This window comes from Macaca mulatta, chromosome 19 (assembly GCF_049350105.2).
Source record: "Macaca mulatta isolate MMU2019108-1 chromosome 19, T2T-MMU8v2.0, whole genome shotgun sequence".
Taxonomy (NCBI): domain Eukaryota; kingdom Metazoa; phylum Chordata; class Mammalia; order Primates; family Cercopithecidae; genus Macaca; species Macaca mulatta.
Window position 1 is genome coordinate 48,642,784 of NC_133424.1, and position 14,885 is coordinate 48,657,668.

The following is a 14,885-nucleotide window of genomic DNA, read 5'->3' on the forward strand; positions in this document are numbered from 1 at the left end:
TTGATTGACTCTCTCTTCAACTAGAACGTAAGCTATAAGCGGCCCAGCCTTTGTCCCACACACTGCAGTGTGCCCCACTTCTAGGAAAGTGTCCAGCACACAGTAGGAACTCAGTCCGCATTTCTTGAATGAATTAAGTGATGTATACAGGCCACATTCTGAGCTGCTGGAGAAGCCAGTAGTTGATTACCAAACTCTAGTCCTTTATCTTGATGTCCTAATGTCCTGACTGATACACTCAATTTGTAGGCAAATAGCTGGTGGGGTTTAGTAGTATGGGGTAGAATAAAGGGAGATGTAGTTGGAACCCTCTATCCACGTTATCTGCCCCATGAAAAGCTCGTTCCAGGCGTTGCCATCTCTGCCCCACACGGGGGTTGCGTTAGTCCTCGTTCCCGCCTTTTCCAGACAGCAGTGCTGAGAAGCAGGAGCCCCTGAGCTGGAGACGCAGGAAATCCTGAGCCCTGGGAGGCCCAGATCGAAGGGAGGCAGTCAGCTCATGGAGCCGGGGAATGTTCTGCTGGAACCACCCCCCGCCGCGAGGGTATCCGGTATGTTTCTGGGCACCAGCGACCCCTCCACACCTCACCAGACCGGATCCCCAGCCCCGCGGGACCCGATTCTGGCCTACACCCGCCAATCCGGAACCAAATCAGAAGAGCAGTCCCGAGTGCCCGCCTCACGGTCTGAAGCACCTCGTCCTACACCCGGACCCGAACACGAGGTCGGCTCAAGGAGGCACTGAGGTCAGGACAGTCAGGCAGTCAGGATCCTGCGCCGCTTGTCGCATGCAGTCTCCTTCCCCGAACCGCCGCCTGCACGGCCTCCACTGTCTTCCTATTGGGCTGCAGCCTGCGAGGCCTGACAATGGCGGCCCACAAAGCTGGAACGCGAAAGCGCATGCGCCAGGCGCGATCTCCAGGCGCCAGCGCTGAGGCGGGGGCCGGGGAGAGCTCACGTCACAGTGACCGCCGCCGTTGCCGGGGGACTGGCCCCAGCGGCTTGCGGGGCAGAAGCCGTCTGTGGCAGTGCGTCCGCTCTCCGCCGGATAGTCGCCATGGTCCCCGCGATCCTAGTAGTCGGGCAGGGCCGAACCTGGCTGAAGAAACCTCAAGCGGAGATTCAAGGAGGCACCACGTGATCCCTAAGGATCCCCAGGATGCGTCGGGCATGACTAGATGGTGTGGGGGTGTGTCTCCTTGACAGCTGTCCCGCGGGGATTTCGAGGTACGGCCTGTGTTTCCCAGGGCTGTTCTCTTCCCGGAAGGGCTTCCTGGCAGGGAGCAGAACCCCGCAGCCTCAGGAGCTGCTTGGCTGTGTGTGTTTCTGCGCGAGTGTTGGATGTCTGTGTGCGTGTGAGTGTGTGTGGTGTCCCGTGAAAGGAATGTGGCTCGAGCAGTGGAGCGCGGTTTCTCTGTAGTGCGCCTACTCTCTGATGCGCCCCTCTCTTTGGCCGGGCTTGGGTTGCGGGGCCAAGCGTTCTTTGTTTTGCTCTTGGTTCCTAAAGCCTCGGTGAAGTGGGGGTGCTGGCTGAGACCCGCAGGCGTCCAAATCACCTCCCCACCCCAAGGGGGCCACTCTTCCAGAAAGAAGACGGGCACACCACACCCAAGAACAAATTCCTCCGGGGGTCCATGGTCCTGTGGTGCACCCAAGGCTGAACGGACCCTAGCCGTCCTGTCCTCAGGACCCCCCCTTGAGCCCGCTTCTAATTCGGTGACTGGCGGAACCGGAGCTTCAGGACGTGAGGCGGGCACTCCTTCATCCTCTTCGGATTTCATTCTGGATTAAAGCATGTGTGCAGAAAAAAGGTCAGATGGGGGTGAGGATACAATCCGCTGAGCTGTGAAGGGGGTCTGGCACCTTCACCTACAGAACAGGTGCAGAAAGATGTCAAAGAAACTGCTTCCAACACCATCCCCTTTTCCTCTTCAGTGTACAACCTTGTCCACACTATGGCGCTGTGCTGGCGACAGAAGACACGAATTTCAGAGACCCTTTAGACCGCAAACTGTGGCCTTTCTTGCCAGGTCCCCTGTTGGACCCTGGTTCCCCGAGCCACAAGGGAGTGGGATGGATTGATCCTGCCTGGGCTGCGGCCTCTACTCTGTCCTCCCTCTTTTCTTGCCTTCCCTGATGCTCGTGGGCCCAGGTTTTCCTTGGTCTGGCTCACAGTCCTCCAGAATGTCCTCCACAGCAAACGTTTCCCAGTTCGTCCAGGACCGCCTTGGCGGGGATGTACGTGATGAGTGTTTCCTTCTCAACACTCGCATTTCTTAATGACTGGATAGCTGTGACGCTCGTGGAACCGTGGGTGCCCGTAGCTTCCGCCAACAAGGAAACTCTTGGTCTCCCTGTTGCATCAGTTGGCTGCATGATTCACATAGGATGAGAGGTAGCCAGCCGTAGCTGGTCTTTGCCTTCTAATCAAGGCTATGTTTCATCTCATCTGCTGGTGTTTTCTCATTGTTGAGGGGTCTTCCATTGCTCTGTTCCTGGCTGGGACTGCCTCTCAGCACTGCACCTTTTGGTTGCCACGGATTTCACGGAGCAAAAGGGACTGGGGGTTTGCTGGGTGCAGGCCCGGTGGTGGGTTGTGATCCCGGTGTGGGAGTTGGGGTGGTTTGCAGTTTGCAGGATCCTCTTGGCTCCTCTGGCAGGAATCCCTGGACGAGGCTTGGACTCTGGCATAGGCCCTCCTGTGGTTCCAGGTGTGCTTTGTTTGTGCTTCGCTTTCTTGGGCGATCCTCAGTGGTCCTCGGCTGCATGCCTGGACATCCCTTTCAGGCTTGAATTCACCCCAAAAGGCCTCTGAGACACTCTCTCCACCTTATCTGCCCCCATGGGATGCCAGTTTCAGGTGTTGCCACCTCTGCTCCACATTGGGCTTGCCTTTGTTCTTGTTTCCGCCTTTTCTCCACAGCAGTGCTGAGAAGCAGGAGGCCCTGGGCTTGGAGACCAGGACAGGGCCCTGAGAGGCCCAGGTCGAAGTGGGGCAGTCAGCTCATGGGGTGGGGGAATGTCCTACTCACACCCTCCACTGGGGTCTCAGATATGTTTTGCTGCCCCAGTGACCCCTCCACTCCTCACCAGATTGGATCCCCAGCCCCATGGGACCCGATTCCTGCCCACACCGTCCAATCCGGAATCAAATTAGAGAGCAGTCCTGAGTGCCCACCTCACGGTCTGTAGTGCCTCCTCCTCCACCCAGACCCGAACACAAAGTGGGCTCAAGTAGGCACTGAGGTCAGGATTGTCGGGGTCCTGCGCTGCTGGTCTCACTCAGACTCCTTCCTCCGGCCGCCGCCTGCACGGCCTCCATCATTTTCCTATAGGGCTGCAGCCAGAGAGCCCTGACGCTGCTGCAGCGCCAGCCGGGCACGCGAATGCGCATGCGCCATGGGCGCGTCACCAGGCGCGATCGCCGAGCCGGTGCTTTCGTCACAGTGACCGCCACCGTTGCCTGGGGACGGGTCGCAGCAGCTTGGCGGAGCAGGACCCCTCCGTGGCAGTAAGTTGGCGCTGGGCTGTGGCCCCTCCTCTCCGGGGGATCGTCGCCTTGGTCCCCCGGTCCTAGGAGTCCGGCAGAGCCAAACCAGGCTAAAGAAACCTCCAGCAGAGCTTCAAGGATGCACCGCGTGATCCCTATCGGATCTCCCCGATGCATCAGGCCTGCCCAGACAGTGTTGGGGGCGCGTCTCCTTGAATGCTGTCCCACCTGGGATTTCAAGGTATCACCTGCCTGTGTGTCCTGGGGCTGCTCTCTCCTGGGAGGAGCTGCCTGGCTGTGTGTGTTTCTGCGCAAGTGCTGCATGTCTCTGTGTGTGTTTTTCTGTGTGAGTGTGTGTGGTGTCTGGTGAAAGGAATGTGTCTCGTGCAGTGGAGCGCGGTTTCTCTGTAGTCCGCCTACTTTCTTACGCGCCCTCTTGTTGGTTCCAGGTGTGCTTTCCTTGTTTTTCGCTTTCTTGGGGGTCATTGATTTCAGCTGTAAGCTTAATTCCTTTTTTGAGTCTCACCTGTTTTGTTTAAGGAGGAACTTAAATCATTGGTATGTATTTAAAAACATACGTTTCCCTCAAAGTGCTGCTTTAGTTGCATTCCACAAAATTTTATATGCTGTTTTTATTTTTGACTGCAAGTAGGTATTTTTTTACTTGTCCCATAGTTTACTTAAATGTGTGTTGCTTAATTTGCAAACATTTTTGAATTTTGACATTAATTTCTGGCTTAATTCTACTGTGGTTAGAAAACAGATTTTCTGATTTCAATCCTTTTCAATATATTGACAATTTATGGCTCACAATATAAACAAGCTTGCTAAATGTTCTTTGTATAAGTGAAAACACTGCTTTCTGCTGCTCTTAGGTGGACTGTCTATAAATATCAATTACAACAAGCTGGTTATTAGCACCGTTCAAGTATCTTATATATTTACAGATTTTCTCTATACTTTTAAAAATTAATGAGAGAATAGTATTAAAATCTCAAAATATAATTTTGAGTTTGTCCATTTATTTTTATTTCTAGCAGTTTTTATTGTTTAGTTCTGGTACTAGGCACAAATACTTGTATGATTGCTTTGTCTTCTTGGTCAATACGCTTCTATAGTATTGTAAAATATGCCTTTTTTAGAAGAAAATCCCTGGTAATATTCCTTGTTTCAAAGACAATTTGTTGTGAGGGCTGGGTGCGGTGGGTCACACCTGTAATCCTAGCACTTTGGGAAGCTGAATTGGTCGGATCACTTGGCGTCAGGAGTTTGAGATGAGTCTGGCCAATATGGTGAAACCCGATCTCTACCCAAAATACAAAATTAACCGGGTATGGTGGCGTGCATCGTCTGTAGTCCTAGGACAATCGCTTGAACTCGAGAGGTGGAGGTTGCAGTGAGCCAAGATGGCGCCACTGCACTCCAGCCTGGGCGACAGGGTGAGACTCTGGAAAAAAACAAAAGGCAATTTGTTTTATATTCACATAGCCATTTTGGTATAATTAGTGTTTGCATGGTTGTTTTTGTTTTTGTTTAACTTTTAACCTATTTGAGTTGGTATATACTTTTGACTTTTTAACCTGAGTCTTCATATTTTAATCTTTTTTTACATAACCTAACATCTTTTTTTTTTTTTGAGACAGAGTCTTGCCCTTGTCACCCAGGCTGGAGTGGAGTGGCATGATCTCAGCTCACTGCAACCTCTGCTTCCCGGGTTCAAGCGATTCTCCTGCCTCGGCCTCCCAGGTAGCTGGGATTACAGGCACCCGCCACCACGCCTGGCTAATTTTTGTATTTTTAGTAGAGATGGGGTTTCACCATGTTGGCCAGGCTGGTCTCAAACCCCTGACTTCAGGTGATCCGCCCACCTTGGCCTCCCAAAATGCTGGTGAGATTACAGGCATGAGCCACTGCGCCCGGCTTTCTTCTGTGTTTTTTACTGAAGTATTTAGACCATTACCATTGTTTGTAATTATTGATATATTTGGGTTTGTAATAATCAACTTGCTCTTTATTCTGTTTATCTATCCTTCATTCTTTTTCTAATTTTCTGCCTATTTTTGTAGTTTTAAAAATTATATTCTATTTTACTTCTACTGGCTCATTGATTACAGCACTTTTTAGAATTTTGCATGCTTTTTCTATAGAGCCTTTCAACATTCATCTTTAACTTTCAATGTCTAGTTTTATGTATTATATCGTATCGTATATTTTGTTGGGGTCTTACACAAATAATACTTCCATTCCACCTTCTCACCTTTTGAGCCGTTTTCATATTTTAATTGCCACAAATATTACCATCCCTATAATACATTATTGCTTTTGCATTAAAAACTCAATTACTTTTTCAAGAGAATATGAGGAAAACAATATTTACCCATATTTAACTTTTCTGTTAATTTCCATTCCTACGTATGAAAACATGTTTCCATCTGCATCTGTTGGTGATGAATTCTCTCACAGTTCATTTCTTTTTTCATTTGAAACTATTATTTTAGGCTTGGGGAGTACACATACAGGTTTGTTACACTGGCAAAATGCATATCCCTGGGGTTTGGTGTACAAACGATTTTGCCACCCAGGTAGTGAGCATAGTAGCTGACAGTTTTTTGACCCTCACATTCCTGCTGCCCTCCACTCTCAAGCAGGCCCTGGTGTTTATTGTTCCAATCTTTGTGTCCATGTGTACTCAGTGTTTAGCTTCTACTTGTAAGTGAGAACATACAGTATTTGGGTTTCTGATACTGCATAAATTCACTTAATGGCCTCCAGCTGTGCCCATGTTGCTGCAAATAACACAATTTCTTTTTTCCCTGAGGCTTTAGCTTTCACTTGTTTACAAAAGTTTTCACTTTTTTCATATTATTACCAAGTGCAGAAATACCAGAGTTTCCCCTCTATTCCTTTCTCTGCTAGCTTGCATAGATTCTCACAAGAAGTTTATGAATCTTGTTACTTTTGTCCCCATGTATGTATCTTTTTTCCATCAGGCTGTTCTCAAGATTTTCCTTTACCACTAGTTTTCAGCAATTTGTGTTGTGTTTAGCCTTGAATTCTTTGAGCTTCTTAGATCTATGGGTGATAGGTTCCAAGAAATTTGGAGTATTTTCAACCATTGTTTTTTCATATTTTTTCTGCCTTCTCCCCACTTCTAAGACTCACATTTACATATATCTTAAACTGCTTTATATTTTCCCACAGATCACTGAGACTCTCTTACAGTGTTTTTCCCTCTGTGCTTCATTTTTCCTGGTATGTTCTCAAATTCACTGATTTTTTTCTCCCAAAAATTGGTGTTTAATCTCCAATAAATTTTCTCTTCAGATATTTTTCTTTTCCAGAAGTCTCACTTTGTTCTTTTCTCTTCCATTTCTCTCACTGTGTACATGCTTAAAAAAAAAAAAACCTTCAGGATGCTGCAGTTTCTTTAATATTGTTATGCTAATACCATCTCCCCTGCCACTTGCATCTGGGCTGACATTTTTTCCTATTTGGGTCACATTTTCCCGCTTCTTTATATAGACACGGGGCATTGTAAAATTTACAGTTAAGTGGTAGATATTATTACACTTTTCTAACAATGTTGAACTTCATCTGTAGGCAAATACTTGTGAAGTGGCTTGATCCTTCTGAATTCTTTAAAAAGCAGTTTACAGAAGAGCTGAAGTCTTTACTTCAGAGATAGTTTAGCTCTGCTCCTAATGTGTGACCTTTCTGGGATTTCCACTGAATAGTGTGGGTGATCACTGGTCAGAATTAGAACCTTTCTTGGCCACATGTGAACTGTGGGCAGTTTCCAACTTGCAGCTCCCTGACTGCACTTAGTGCCCAGTCAGGTGGAGGAACTGCACTCTACACATGTACTATTTAATATTTTCAAAAGACGCCAGAAAAAATCCCTGTGCACATTTCTGAAAATCTTTTCTGTTTATCTCCTTCCTCTGCGGAACTCTGCCCTGTACCAGCTAGCATAGTCTCTCTGTTATCTTCTCAACACAGTAAGAACTTCACGTTGTTTGGGATCAGCTTTCTCATTATCCAGAATGTGTCTCCAAGTAGAAAGTTTGTGTGACTATTGCACAACTTCACTTTTATATATAGAGAGAGTTTCATTCTGTCACCCAGGCTGTAATGCAGTGGCATGATCACAGCTCACTGCAACCTTCACCTCCCTAAGCTCAGGTGATTCTTCCACCTCAGTCTCCCACGTAGCTGAGAATACAGGCATGCATCACCACACCTGGCTAATTTTTGTATTGTTTGTAGAAATGGGTTTTCACTATGAGTTGCCAAGGCTGGTCTCAAACTTCCATGCTCCAGTGATTGCCTTGGCCTCCCAAAATGCTGGGAACACAGGCATGAGCCACCACGCCTGGCCCACATGATTCTCTTCTGTCAGGGATCACAGTCCTTATACAAACCAATTATTCCATCATGGCTCCAACAGAAACTCATGTTATTTGACACTGGTGATGTCACTGGAAAGAAACTCTCACACATTACTGGTGAGAATGTAAACTGACATTTTCAAAAGTAATTGGGCATAATCTATTAAAATTTAAAATGCACACATACTTTTTACTTGGCAGTATAATCAGTTGTAATATATTCTATATAAACAAAATCCAAGAATAAGCATATAAAGGTATTATTGCACTAGTTTGCAGAAACAGAAAACTCAACCTGAATACTCAGCTTACGGGGAATGGATAGAGCTTTCATGGCATTGCTGTTACTAGGTTGCTACATGTAATTCTGCAGACATTTTGAAAAAGAAAAGCAAGGTGCACAAGACAAATACCAATAAAATGTAATGTACAGACCTTATTTATATCTGGACTCAAACCAACTATTATTGTGAAAGGTTGACTTCTCTGTTCAAGATATATACTGAAAATATAATCAGTATATAGCATACTGGTTGTCTTTAATATATCCCAGTGAAAACTTATTGGGAGATAAAACAAGAAAGGCAAAAAATAGTGTGATTATTAAAGAGGTTATGGGTACATGGTACTATTTTATTTTTGCCTATATTTAAAATTTTCTAAAGTTAAAACAAATTAAAGTGACAGATATATTTGCAGTTATCCTATTATAGTATACTGTTACCAGACTGAAATGAGGCCCATACTTGAGCACAGAAGAAAACATCAAAAAATAAACACTAAAGTTTTAACAGATGAGTGCAATACAATGAAGGTGGTTTTTAAAAAAAATTTTAGCTGGGCGTGATGACTCACACCTGTAATCCCTGCACTTTGGGAGGCTAAGGCGAGTGGATCACTTGAGGCCAGGCTGGCCAACATGACAAAACCTCGTCTCTACCGAAAAATACAAAAATTAGCCGGGCATGGTGGCAGGCACCTGAATACCAGCTACTCAGGAGGCTTAGGCAGGAGAATTGCTTGAACCCAGGAGGCAGAGATTGCAGTGAGCTGAGATTGTGCCACTGCACTCCAGCCTGGGTGACAGAGTGAGGCTCTGTCTCAAAATCAAAAAATAAAAATATAAATAAAAATAAATTTTACACTATTTCCTTGGTATAGGATAAACTTCATATGTAACTTTGTAAGATAAATGTAATGATATTTTTTTAAGATGGAGTCTTGTTCTGTTGCCCAGGCTGGCGTGCAATGGCGCGATTTGGCTTACTGCAACCTCTCCCTCCTGGGTTCAAGCAATGCTCCTGCCTCAGCCTTCTGAGTAGCTGAGATTGCAGGCATGCCACCACCACACTTGGCTAATTTTGTAATTTTAGCAGAGACGGGGTTTCACCATATTGGCCAGGCTGGTCTTGAACTCCTGACCTCATGATCCGCCAGCCTCAGCCTCCCAAAGTACTGGGATTACAGGCGTGAATGTAATTATTTTTTTAAAGAAAAACATTGATGTAAAGAAAGTAAAGTTTCATGTTAAACAGTTACGATGGTAACAGATCTCAAAGGAGCAACGAAAGCAGTGCTGCAACTACTTTTGTCTGCCTTAGTAATTCTCTGATTAGTGTACATTCCTACCTGCTCCCAACCATTTTGAGAAAAATTTGTCTGAAAACATGATTTATGAAATAAACATAAGTGCTGAAAGAGTTAACAGTTATTCAAGTTTCTCCTTTTAAACAATCTTGTAACAACAGAAAAAGCCTTGGTCAGGTTTGGGGGCTCATGTCTGTAATTACAGTACTTTAGGAGGCCAAGGCAGGAGGATCATTTGAAGCCCAGGATTTGAGACCAGCCTGGGCAACAAAACAAGACCTTGTCTCTACAAAAAAAAAAAAAAAAAGAGAGAGAGAGAGAGAGAGAAAATTTAAATTAGCCAGGTATGGTGGTGCAAACCTGTAGTCCCAGCTACTTGGAAGGCTGAAGCAGGAGGATCACTTGAGCCCAGGAGCTTGATGCTGCAATGAGCCATGCCACTGCACTCCAGCCTGGGTGACAGAGAGCCCACCTCTAAACAAAAAAAGACAAAACCCTTATAAAATTGATCTGGACAATGATGGAGTGTAGAGGACTGTAAAAACCTGAGCTACAGAAACTGCTCCTCTCTAACACATAGTCCATGATTGAAGAACAGAAAAGCACTATATCATCCATCAAATTTAAATAACTGACATAATGCCTAAAATTCCCCCTTACCATCATTCTTTATGGTTAAAAAGGAATTCTCAAAGTGTGTTCACAAGCCAAAGATATTAATAAGCATACAGAAGAGAAAGGATTAATGGTCAGGACTGGGAAACAATGGGTTAAACAAAAGATAGTATTTTCTTTACTGCAGGTCTTCTCAACCTTTTAATTTGGTTTGTTCAAAGTGGAATTCACAATGCCAGTAAGGAAATTTGGTTATGCACTGTATCATACGCAATGAGGTAGAACCCTCTCTATGTATTTTGGGAATTATTTCTTTCTTTTTTTTTTTTTTTTTTGAGACAAGAGTCTCGCTCTGTCACCCAGGCTGGAGTGCAGTGGCGCGATCTCGGCTCACTGCAAGCTCCGCCTCCTGGGTTCACGCCATTCTCCTGCCTCAGCCTACTGAGTAGCTGGGACTACAGTCGCCCGCCACCGCGCCCGGCTAATTTTTTGTATTTTTAGTAGAGACGGGGTTTCACCGTGGTCTCGATCTCCTGACCTTGTGATCCGCCCGCCTCGGCCTCCCAAAGTGCTGGGATTACAGGCGTGAGCCACCGCGCCCGGCCTGGGAATTATTTCTTGAACATATTTTTGAAAAGTCTGGCTCAAGATATTCTCTGCAAATGGCAGTTAATATACAAGTATGTTTCATTGTAGAAGGGCACCTAACAGTCTACTGACATTTAACTTTTCCTTTAAATTTATAATTTTGCAATTATGTTAATCTCTCAATTGTTAATGACTGAGCAATGAGGGGATAACTTATCCAGTCTGAGCAAAATGTACTTTAGAGATGAAGAATGCATGAGTGTTGTGGCATCATGGTGGTTACACAGATTATTCAGAGTTCTAATGATTCTCAGTTACCAATTTTTTTTTGACAGTTTTTAAAACAGTGAATTAACATTTAGATTATAATCATACACTATATACAATCAGTGGTTTCCAGAGTGATGACAATTCAGTGGGCTGCAGTGTTTATTAAAAATAATGTAGGCCGGGTGCAGTGGCTCATGCCTATTATAATCCCTGCACTTTGGGAGGCTGAGGCGGACAGATCACCTGAGATCAGGAGTTTGAGAGCAGCCTGACCAACATGGAGAAACCCTGTCTCTACTAAAAATACAATAGCCAGGTGTGGTGGCACACCTGTAATCCCAGCTACTTGGGAGGCTGAGGCCAGAGAACTCCTTGAACCTGGGGGGGTGGAGATTGCGGTGAGCCGAGATTGCACCACTGCACTCCAGCCTGGGCAACATGAGTGAAACTCCGTTTTTTTGTTTGAAACAAATAAAAAAAGATAATGTATTAGAAGACAACAGATAACACTGCATATAGAAAAGGTAAGTATTTCTTGGGAACATTTGTTTTTCTATGAACAGCTTTGTACACAGTAACTCAATTTTGAGGTCTTGAGTTCTGAGAATACTGTGCACCAGATGCTTGGAATCACAGAACTGTAGGCATTGATTGCTGCTCCAATATATTATTCTCACTCACCTTCACTCACTGAACACCATTAACCTCTTCTGACCGTCATTAATTTCTGACCATCAGTCCTCATTCAACAACATTCTAATTAATAAGTTCAAATTATTTAAAGCTGTTATCTGTCATTTGTGTCCATTATATACTAATATATTACATTTATTGTCACTATAGTATCTGTTCCTTAAAGCATAGAAAGAAAGCATAATTCATACGTTAATAGTTTTCAAAATCACTGCATGCACAAACATATCTGGTAATTAACTGTTAACTGGCTTTTGAGTGTTTTACATTATTCAGAAATCCCTGATAGAAGTCATTTAGGTGGTTTAAGTTGAATTCAAATTGAAATTGGTTAGGATTTTTTAATGAACTGAAAACATACTATTTTTCCTATTTACAATAATGGGGCCAAATAAAAATAATACAAATAAAAAATAAAATAATGGCTCACATCTGTAATCCCAACACTTCACGAGGCTGAGGTAGGTAGACTGCTTGAGCCTAGGAGTTTAAGACCAGATGAGGCAACATAGTGAGACCCCATCTCTAAAAAAAATTTTTTTTAACCGAGCCAGGCATGGTGATAAACAGCTATAGTGACAGCTACTTGGCAGGTTGAGGTTGGAGGATTGCTTGAGCTAGGAAGTCAAGGCTGCAGTGAGCAGTGATTGTGCCACTGTACCCCAGCCCGAACAAGAACAGCAAGACCCTGTCTCAAAAAAAAAAAAAAAAAAAAAAAAAGCCAAAAAGCTAAAAAAATGGAATGTAGGCTCTGAGATCTGGGTCTCTAAAAATTTACCATTCAGTATATCAGAAATGGGTGAGATTCAAATGAGGAAAAACTGTAGTCGGTAAATTTTGTTTATATTTCCATTTAAGGCAAATACATAAAAACAACAGCCCTAAAGCAATTTCTGCAAGTTTCTTTTTGGCATTATCTGATGCTGCAAAACTGATGTGCTCTGAAGTTCTTCATACCTTTACTATACTCAAAAGGTTTTGTTCTAAAATAAAGTATCTGTTGTTCTAAAAGGGATACATGATAAGAGAATGGTTGCATCTTTTAATTGTAATCATAAACTATTCCCACCATTTGAGTTCTCTAACACTATGTAATGATGATAATGGCAATCATTTAAAAAATAAACATCAGATACCATCCAAAGGGAATTATATGTATTTAATTATAATTTAGTCATTGTAATACAATTACAGTATTTTACAAATAGAAAAAAACACACAAATATATCCGATTTCAGTTAGGATATGGTGAAATGGAGATGATGCTTAATAAAGGATATAATTCAGCATTAAATTCTAGGGTTTATAGAGATGTTAATTATTTATAAGGGGTTTCTAAAATTATTCTGCATCCATGTTAATACAGGCCTTCTAAGAATGAGTAGATTCTGAGCAGAAGCAAAAGGATGTCCCACATTCAGTATAGATATGAAATAGATGATGAAGATTTTCTTATATTTAATCACATTCAAGGCTTTCTCAATTATGAAGCCTTATATGTTGAGTAAGTTGTGAAGGACGTCTAAACTCTTTACCACACTGGCCACATGTATAGGGTTTCTCACCAGTATGGATCCTTTGATGCAGAGTAAGTTCTGAGCCACGACTAAAACCCTTCCCACATTCCTTACATTCATAGGGTTTCTCTCCAGTATGAGTTCTCAGATGTTCAGTAAGGTGTGAGCCACGAATAAAAGCCTTCCCACATTGTTTACATTCATAAGGTTTTTCACCTCTATGAATTCTCTGATGTTCACTGAGTTGTGAGCCATATATAAAGGCCTTGTCACATTCCTTACATTTGTAGGGCTTTTCACCTGTATGAATTCTTTGATGATATGTAAGTTGTGTAGCACGAACAAAAGTCTTCCCACATTCCTTACATTCATAGTGTTTCTCACCATGAATTTTCTCATGTTGAGTAAGATAGGCAACACGAATAAAGGCCTTTCCACATTCCTTACATTCAAAGGGTTTCTCACCTGTATGAATTCTCTGATGTTCACTAAGTTGTTTGCCACAAATAAAGGCCTTTCCACATTCCTTACATTTGTAGGGCTTCTCTCCGGTATGAATTCTTTGATGTTGAGTAAGATTCGAATTAGAAATAAAGGCTTTCCCACATTCTTTGCATTTATAGGGTCTCTCACCTGAATGAACTCTCAGGTGGTAAGTAAGTTGTGAGCCACGAAAAAAGGCCTTCCCACATTCTTTACATTCATAGGGTTTCTCACCTGTATGAATTCTCTGATGTTCATTCAGTTGGGAGGCACATAAAAAGGCTTTCCCACATTCTTTACATATGTAAGGCTTTTCACCAGTATGAACTCTCTGATGATATGTAAGGTGTGAACCAAGAATAAAGGCCTTTCCACATTCCTTACACTCATAAGGTTTCTCCCCACTATGAATTCTCTGATGGTAAGTAAGTTGAGAGCCAAGAATAAAGGCCTTCCCACAATCCTTACATTCATAGGGTTTCTCACCACTATGAATTCTCTGATGAAGAGTGTATTGTGAACAATAACTAAAGGCTTTTCCACATTTCTTACATTCATATGGTTTCTCTCCTGTATGAACTCTCTGATGTTCAGTGAGCTGTGAACCACGAATAAAAGCTTTCCCACATGCGTTACACTGATAAGGTTTTTCATTAGTATGAATTTTCTGATGTTGAATGAGATCAGAACTACGACTAAAGGCCTTTCCACATTCCATACACTCATAAGGTTTCTCACCAGTCTGAATTCTCTGATGTTGCATATAGTTTGGCTTTTTGCTAAAGGTGTTCCTATGTTTCTTAACTTGAGAGCATTTTTCTATATTATGATTTTTCTCATGTTGAATAAGGCATGACAGGTAGCTGAAACCTTGTCTACATTCCTTACATTTGTACAATTTTTCCTTGGTAGGAATTATCCGATGAAAAGTAGAAGAGGTTGAATGGCTTTCAGTGGCCCTTTCTTCACAGGTAATTTTGACACACATGTAAAGCCCTTCCTGACTTGCTTCTTGACCCTCTAAGTTGCCTTTGCACTCCATATTGTCTCCAAGACCATTGTACTGAAGGTGATGGTTGATAAGTTTCCCCATATTCTCCCACTGAAGTGATTCCATTTCATAAATTTCCTTTTCTGGAGATAACTCTTTGGTTGCACGACTAGATTCCAAGTCTGTAGAATAACAAGAAAACAAATTCCTGCTTTTGTTTACAAGGAGAAATAAAAATTCTATAGTAAAAATGATAGATGAAA

General features: G+C 43.3%; 2 protein-coding genes and 2 long non-coding RNA genes across 9 annotated transcripts in view; 1 reads left to right on the forward strand and 3 right to left on the reverse strand.

The window, feature by feature from the left end:
- Positions 1–132: 132 nt before the first annotated feature.
- LOC144337441 (uncharacterized) lies at positions 133–3,925 on the reverse strand. The gene is given in 4 exon segments (XM_077982608.1): positions 133–464; positions 905–941; positions 944–1,063; positions 1,065–3,925. Coding segments are annotated over 4 exon segments (1,071 nt in total). The 5' UTR covers positions 1,782–3,925; the 3' UTR covers positions 133–267.
- The window catches only part of LOC144337449 (uncharacterized), a 33,202-nt gene continuing 21,759 nt past the window's right edge, over positions 3,443–14,885 (forward strand). The window contains exons 1-2 of the long non-coding RNA XR_013410612.1: positions 3,443–3,731; positions 14,544–14,602. This is a non-coding gene — a long non-coding RNA (uncharacterized LOC144337449). The remainder of the gene's footprint in view (positions 3,732–14,543; positions 14,603–14,885) is intronic.
- On the reverse strand, positions 6,330–12,360 carry LOC144337452 (uncharacterized). Its single transcript, XR_013410615.1, has 3 exons — positions 11,377–12,360; positions 9,938–10,444; positions 6,330–7,616 (listed from the first exon to the last, which is right to left on the reverse strand). It is a non-coding gene; the product is annotated as an uncharacterized LOC144337452 (long non-coding RNA).
- Positions 12,767–14,885, reverse strand: part of ZNF571 (zinc finger protein 571) — a 31,914-nt gene continuing 29,795 nt past the window's right edge. For all 6 annotated transcript variants that reach the window (XM_077982537.1, XM_015123613.3, XM_077982536.1 and 3 more), the window contains one exon: positions 12,767–14,804. In XM_077982537.1, the coding sequence (XP_077838663.1) occupies positions 13,111–14,804 (1,694 nt within the window). In that variant the 3' untranslated portion in view covers positions 12,767–13,110. The remainder of the gene's footprint in view (positions 14,805–14,885) is intronic.